This window comes from Macrobrachium nipponense, chromosome 46 (assembly GCF_015104395.2).
Source record: "Macrobrachium nipponense isolate FS-2020 chromosome 46, ASM1510439v2, whole genome shotgun sequence".
In the NCBI taxonomy this organism is placed as follows: domain Eukaryota; kingdom Metazoa; phylum Arthropoda; class Malacostraca; order Decapoda; family Palaemonidae; genus Macrobrachium; species Macrobrachium nipponense.
In genome coordinates, this window is record NC_061106.1 from 4,575,304 (window position 1) to 4,582,803 (window position 7,500).

The window sequence follows — 7,500 nt, forward strand, 5'->3', positions numbered from 1 at the left end:
CTAAGGATTATTATTACTATTATTATTATTTTTTTTCTTTTTTTTTTCTTTTTTTTTTTTTTTTTTTGGTCCTGGGGGGCAAACAAGTCCTTATGGGTGCCAGTCCCAAGCCCGGATAAATAGGGAGGGTTGGTGTCAGGAAGGGCATCCGGCTGTAAAAATCTGTGCCAAAACCTATAAATGGAATGAGCCAGAATATGGAAAGAGGTAATGCTAGGGCGTACTCCGTAAACAACACACAGAGACATCGCCCTAACTCTGCGATAAGGCGAGGGCTACTGCATCAAGAGCGGGTGCAGCTAAAGAAGTGAGCTCACACATTGGGTTTAGAGTATGTCAGCTTAATATTGGGTCCATGACTGGGAGAGGTAGAGAACTGGCTGACTTGATGAGAGAAAAGAAATTAGATGTTATGTGTGGTGCAAGAAACGCGATGGAAAGGAAATAAAGCTAAAGAGTTAGGTGATGGATATAAGCTATACTACAGTGGAGCAAATAAACAAGGTAGAAATGGAGTTGGCATAGTACTGTCTAGTGAACTGAAGAATACAGTGATAGAAGTGCATAGAAAGAATGACCGTATCATCAGATTGAAGATATGTTATGGAGGAGAGATTCTGAATATTGTAAGCGCATATGCACCACAAGTTGGTTGCACAGAAGAAGAGAAGGGAAATTTCTGGAGAGACATGGATGGAATAATGCAAGAACTGGAAGAACATGACAGGGTGATAGTGGGGGCAGATTTGAATGGCCATGTCGGAAGTGAAAAGGAGACGATTGGTCGGGTGCATGGTGGCCATGGAATTGGGGAGAGAAACCCAGAAGGAGAGAGTGTAGTGGACTTTGCTGTGTCATTCGACATGGCAATAGTAAACACATTCTTTAAGAAGAAAAGGGAACACCAAATAACATATAGGAGATGAAATCCTAATCACCCTTTTTGTATGAAGACCCCTTCCCCACTACTATCCATGGTACTCAACTAATAACAGTTATGATAAAAATTTATATAAATAAAAATTAAAAGATTTTCAAGGAAAGGTTTGCTCCACCACCCCAATGCCATGATAGAACAAGTTTGCACATGATGCCAGTAAGTGAATACATGGTATACTTACTGGTTGGTTAGGTCAAGGAAGAATAGCAGAAAGATAGGAAATGTACTTGTGTTTTTACATACATTGTGTATTCATGCACATTTTGGACATTGTCAATACAGATTTTACCCTACTCACAAACATTCAGAGAAACAAACAAATGTGATCCTAAATTAAAATTGTGTTTACAGCGCTCCCCTTCATCACCCATAAATTCAAATTTTATTCTACATGCCTATTTTGTTTTTAGTTACAATTTTTCCTACTACCCACTCCGTACAGCACTGTAGCCCATACCAACCCACTGCCCCAGACTCTTGTACCTAGGCTAGTGGTAAGACATTCTCTATTGTGCTCCAAACTATTCCCTGTGATTTTAACATGAAATAGTCTGCCCATCCTTCACCTATCATAGCTAAGGCCAGCATAGGGAAAGTGAAGATAATGGCATTGGTAGAGAGCGGCAAGCAATCTCAATGGAAACTAAGGTGGCAATTATTAAGATTTTAGATAGTGCTGAAAAAATGGTGAATGCAGCACACCAGCATATGAATTGTTCAACTATTGGCACAATCTTTAAGAACAAAGAGTGAACTATGGAACATGTTGAAAGTGCTGTGCCTATGCAGTCAACAAATATCAACAAGAGAAGGGGGAAGCTGGAAGAAGAAATGGAAAAACTTCTGAGTATCTGGATGGAAAAAGCCTTTTTAATGACTTGAAGGCTATGGCTGGCAAAAACACTGCAGATGAAGAGTTTCCTGCAAGTTATGGATGGTTTCATTTCTTTATAAACACAAGTAGGGTACCTACCAACTGAACTATGCCATTTATGAGAGAGAGAGAGAGAGAGAGAGAGAGAGAGAAGAGAGAGAGAGAGAGAGAGAGAGAGAAGAGAGAGAGAGAGAGAGAGAGAGAGAGAGAGAGAGAGAGAGATGCTGCACTATTTTCAAAGCATATTTATCAGTACAAATATGGGGAAAAAAGGTACATACTACATACTAATTACCCTTTGCATAAAGTTTTCAATTTAAAGTAAGATGGTTGCTTTTTATAAGCATTGAGTCTTTACAGTTATGTGGTATTGACCAGGTTAAGTGAGGAAGGGTACGAGTTGTTCTTGAACATCCCAAGATTTTTTAGATTTCACCATTATCCGACATGCCCTTGGGCTGTATTAATCCATATAATTGAAGGATTACTATAGTACTGAATAAGGAGTCAAATACAATGACACCATAAGGAAGGTAAATGCGAAATGAAAAAATTAATGCTGGAATGGACCACGTAGGTAATTATCAAAAAAAGAAAAACAGGCCGACTTACTGCACTTCTTTGTTTATAAAGCCCTAAGCCATTTCTTTCAGTGAAGCAGATTGCTTTCTGGATGACTCAAGATGAAGGAGACTATCCTGCTGACTAACTTTTCTGATACAAATCTTAGTATTTATTTAGGAGAAACTTTGATCTAGATAAAAGAAATTTATTGCCTCTTTAGTCAAAGATACTGGGTGACCAAAGGGCACAACATTATAAAATGATGCATAATATTTTACCAGAAAAATCATTTTTGTTTGAAGAACCTTTATAATAAAGTAAAGTAGTCGAAGAAAATCCCTTACAACAAATTTGAAAAACTAACCTGGTTCTTTACTGGTGTCACAACTCCTTTCTCCCTCCAATCAAACTCAACTGGAAGCTCTACATCAGGAATTTCAGCAGAAACCATTTTTGAAACCTGTGGCTTCATATCATGACGCAGGCCAAGCATCCTTCTAAATTCCAATTCTAGAATACAATTGACAATTTTAAATATTAGCTTATGAAAAAAGTAAAACCCTAATTTGATTACCAAAATATGTTGCTGCTCTCCCTTAAATAATACTAATAATGCATTATCTTTAAAATGTCAAAGCTGATATTTTTGTCTAACAGCAGCATTACTTTCAAAATTTGTCAATCTACTTTGAACATTTACATATCATGAATATTACGTACACTACTTGCTTTCTCTTACATAATAAAATTTTTATAGGCAAATAAAGGAAGCAGACATACCAGTAAGATCAGCAAATTTTGTGGCACCGTATTTAGCAGTTCCTCGCTCATTCTGCTGAAGGATGTATACTTTTTTCATATTCTGCCTGAATATGTTGAACCGGCGTTTGAATTCTGCATGATCACCATAATCCTTGTCGTGTTCTTTCATGAAAGTTTTAAAGGCACCCATATGGCCTAGGTCATGGCCACTACCACCAAGCATCTTCTGTTGAAAGCATCATATTTTAATAATACATATATACTGTACATTACAATAAGGTATAAAAATGTAAGTTATCATTGCATTATCTTCACAATAGATTACTTTTTGGAGCAAAACATGGAGTACTTTTCACTTTTATAAAACCATGAGAATGTTAAATAGGGGAAATAAGTATTCTTAGAGAATGACTTGGTGCAGGGCAACCAAGCATCAGAGGAAACAGGCCTATGAGAACTCACTCCAATCCTATGGAGGAAAAGTACAATCACTGGTCTTACACACACACACACACTTAATTACAGAAATTGGGAATATATACCAAGACAGACTAGACTGGTCCAGTGATACATTCATTTAGGTGAACTTGGGAGAGCTGAAAACTGAGATGACACTTTAGAGATACACATGAAAATAGGAATAGATGCACTGATGGGGAATGACAGTACTAATGGTTCTTCCTATACTTTTGTATAAGATTTGGTGCAACACACAGGTCCATGCAGAATAAGGTACTTTTTTTATGAATAATAGCATGTAATAAACAAACCCTAATTCCATTCACTATAATACAGCAGAGGGCAATTCAAACACACTAACACATCAGACAATTAATTACCTTTGTATGTGGCACCCTATCATGATCACCACCCCCAAACATTCTCTGTAATGATAAAAATGATTCAATTGTTAATTATTATAATTTCATTATTAGCAGATATCACTACAGTTATTACAAAACAAGAGGTAACATTAGTGGATTCAATATACATCTGACAATATTTTGTTGAATTCTTGAACATTTCAACACAATAGTATTATTATTATTAATAATATTGAAAACTAGTTCTTACTATTAGGTAAATCATTTATTTATCATACAAACATGGTTAGTCCTCACCAGCTCCCATAAATTTATAAAAAAAATTTCTTGTGGGATCTCTCTCTCTCTCTCTCTCTCTCTCTCTCTCTCTCTCTCTCTCTCTCTCTCTCTCTCTCTCTCAGTATACATGTATGTACTTGAATGAAAAAATACAGTACTTAGTAAATACACAGTTTTGCTCTATAAAAAAAGTGAATTGGTGATATTTTTAGAGATACAGCACAATGAAAAATCCACAAATTAGTGAGATTTCCCATCACATGGACAAGTGAATGATGATCCACAAAAATCTGCAGCAAAATGAGTGCAGAAGTGTGAAACGTGTAAAAACGGTGGACTGCACAAATTATTATAATACAGTATAAATGGATTCTGTACGTGAAATCATATTTTACTGATATTCCAAGTTTAAATTACTATTATTTAAAAAATAGGAAATCATTGTAACATACACATATGCATGCATGCACTTATTCATAAGTGTCATGAAAAAATTTATTGATGCGCTACGTGCCATCAAATGATGAGAGGGTTAATAAATAACGACTCTAAAATGAGCAGTTCGTGTAAACAGCTTGTTTGGCCCAAGACAGAGAAGTCAGCATAAATTGATAGTGGTACAGTGGTACCTCGAGATATGAAATTAATCCGTTCCAAGGGGTCTTCGTATCATGAGCTTTTCGTATCTTGGACCACATTTTACATGTAAAATGGCTAATCCGTTCCAAGCCCTCCAAAAACACCCCAGAAAATTTCATAATAAAGCTAAATTGACCTATAAACAATGAAATACTACAACAATTTGGACCATTCAATACCTAACTTAATACGTACTGCTAATATACCTGTAAATAAAGTGTATTAGTGTGCTTGGTATACAAGAAATACTGTACGTACATCGTACGTAGTAGTAAAAAGTGGGAAGCTTATATATATATATATATATATATACTATATATATATATATATATATATATATATATATATATATATATATATATTGTAGGTACATGAAAAAGACGCATTTCACATGTACCAGTATTATTATGTTGTTATTATGTTCAAACATTATTTCACATGTTGCGCGCCATTAGAGTATCCCATGTTTAAGTCCAGTAATATGATACGGCAACATTGTAATTATTGCTCTCGTGAGGCAGTCTCGTCTCGTCTGTCTATTTGTTTAGCTGGCTGCTCTTTGTCCCCTGGATCTTGTATATATTTCTACAATAGACATTTAGAACCTACATTTAAGTTGTGTCCTTGCCCTCCACTTAAGGTTAAGGAGTTTACCAACACATACATGGCGCAGTGAACTTTGGAAGTGTCGTATTGTTTGAAGTTTATCAAGACTTGGACATCGGGAACCGGACGGTCATCGCCATATTGGATGAACGTTCAATTCAAAAGTGCTTTCGTGTCCCAACTGATTTATTCTATGTCGTGTGCAGTGTAGTGCCTCAAGTACTCAGTGAAGTGTTGTGCGTGCATTGGTGCTTTTATAGTGCCTTTTTTTGTGTGCTCAGTGATTTGTTATGTCATTTTATTGGGTACCCATTTATTCTGTTGTGGCTTTGCCGGAGCAAGCACCGACTGTCACACCCGCACTCATGCCATGTCACGGGATGACTGAGTCGACTTCGGCAACGTCGCCTTGGATGTGAGCTGCCGTAGGCAGACACTATCGCTCATTAGTCCCCTCGTTGGCTGACGTATTTCTCGCACATACGCACACACTCACGCTTTAACGAATTTTATTTATTATTCTTGTATCAGATGTTTTGGAATAATTTTAATAATTTTGTTGAAAACTTTATTCTTGCGCACTGCACACTGACAATAATGACGGACTCGAAAAGGTACGCCTGCAGACCAATTAGAAGAGCCCACAGAACAGTGGCAATCCAGTAATGTGGGCGCCCACACTCTGAGTGTTGGGGGAGTGTTGAAGCATCCAGGTCCATCTCCCTCCCCACCACTCTTAAGCCCCCCTCCGCTACCAGCCCCCATCTACCTCTCAAGCTACTGCGACAGATTTCCTCGTTTTGATTAAGTTTTTAGAGGAATCTCGCTTGTATGAGGATGAGAGAAGAAGAAGGAAGATGAAACAAGAAGACAAGACAGACAACGTGAAGAAGAAAGAAGAAGGGAACAGAAGCAATTCGCCTTAGAGAAGATGATCTTAGAAGAGAAGAGGAGAATGCAAGGTTTACTGCCCTCATTCAAACTCTTGCACCAATCATCCATTCTCATTCAGGTACCCTTACACCTGGAACAGAGTTGGCGGTTTCGAACTCCAGTCAACCCTCTCTTCCACCACCACAGAAAGCAACCGCGCAAACGCCACCCCCACTGAAGGCAGATGCAACATTGCAGATGTTCAGGGAATGGAGACGTCGGTGGGATGACTATGCTGTCATGGTGGATCTTTCTAAGCTTCCACGGGAAAAGCAAATGATCCAGATGAGGATGTGTTTAGCCCTGGAAACGCAGCGTGTTTTAGAACACACACTTCAAATCTTCCCTCTACAGATAAGCCTGTAGATGAAGTCCTGGACGCCTTACAGTCACATATAAAGGGTTTAAGGAATGAAGTACTTCGCCGAAGAGAATTACTTAGCTGCAAGCAATCGGAAGGAGAATCTTTCGCTGATTTCTATGTGAAACTTCGACGCCTTGCGGAAGAAGTTGATTTATGCCCAGGTACCGCCGTCGCATGTGAAGAGACCCAGCTGAAATGATTATCTTGATGGGCATTCGAGACGCGGACTTGGTTCAGAAGTTGATCGCCTTGGATGCCAAATTCTTCTTGCAAGATTTCATCACCACCTGTCGGTCGTATGAGGCGGCTAAAACTGCAACTTCTGCCATACGTGCCCCACCCAATCAGCTGTGTGCTGTTTCGGCCTACAGAGAGAAGCAAGAAGTCAAGCGGAAAGCATCCACCTTCGCCGAAACCCTCGAACCCAGCAACTTGGTGCCAGTACTGTGCTCTGTCAGCATGATCAGACAAATGCCCTGCGGCCAACAGTACTTATAAAAGCTGTGACGCGTTGGCCATTGGTCCAGGACCATGAAGTGTCCTGCCAGCAAGGTCCAGTGCCGTCTGTGTCACCGCATTGGACACTTCGATAAGTGTTGTAGGGAGAACAAGAAGAACTCTTCGTCAGGACATATCTTCAAGCAACAGTGGTGCCTCTTCAGTCAACAAATCGCAAGATTCAAGGACCAGCTGTCGTCGCCTAGGATCGCCTCGC

The 7,500-nt window shown here is 38.8% G+C and overlaps 1 protein-coding gene across 2 annotated transcripts in view; it reads right to left on the reverse strand.

Annotated features, from left to right (window-relative positions):
* Nucleotides 1-7,500, reverse strand: part of LOC135214739 (putative cysteine proteinase CG12163) — a 77,791-nt gene that overhangs the window by 60,597 nt on the left and 9,694 nt on the right. For both annotated transcript variants that reach the window (XM_064249076.1, XM_064249075.1), the window contains exons 2-4: nucleotides 3,980-4,024; nucleotides 3,159-3,366; nucleotides 2,743-2,888 (exon numbers count right to left, since the gene is read on the reverse strand). In XM_064249076.1, coding sequence (XP_064105146.1) covers nucleotides 2,743-2,888; nucleotides 3,159-3,366; nucleotides 3,980-4,021 — 396 coding nt within the window. In that variant the 5' untranslated portion in view covers nucleotides 4,022-4,024. The remainder of the gene's footprint in view (nucleotides 1-2,742; nucleotides 2,889-3,158; nucleotides 3,367-3,979; nucleotides 4,025-7,500) is intronic.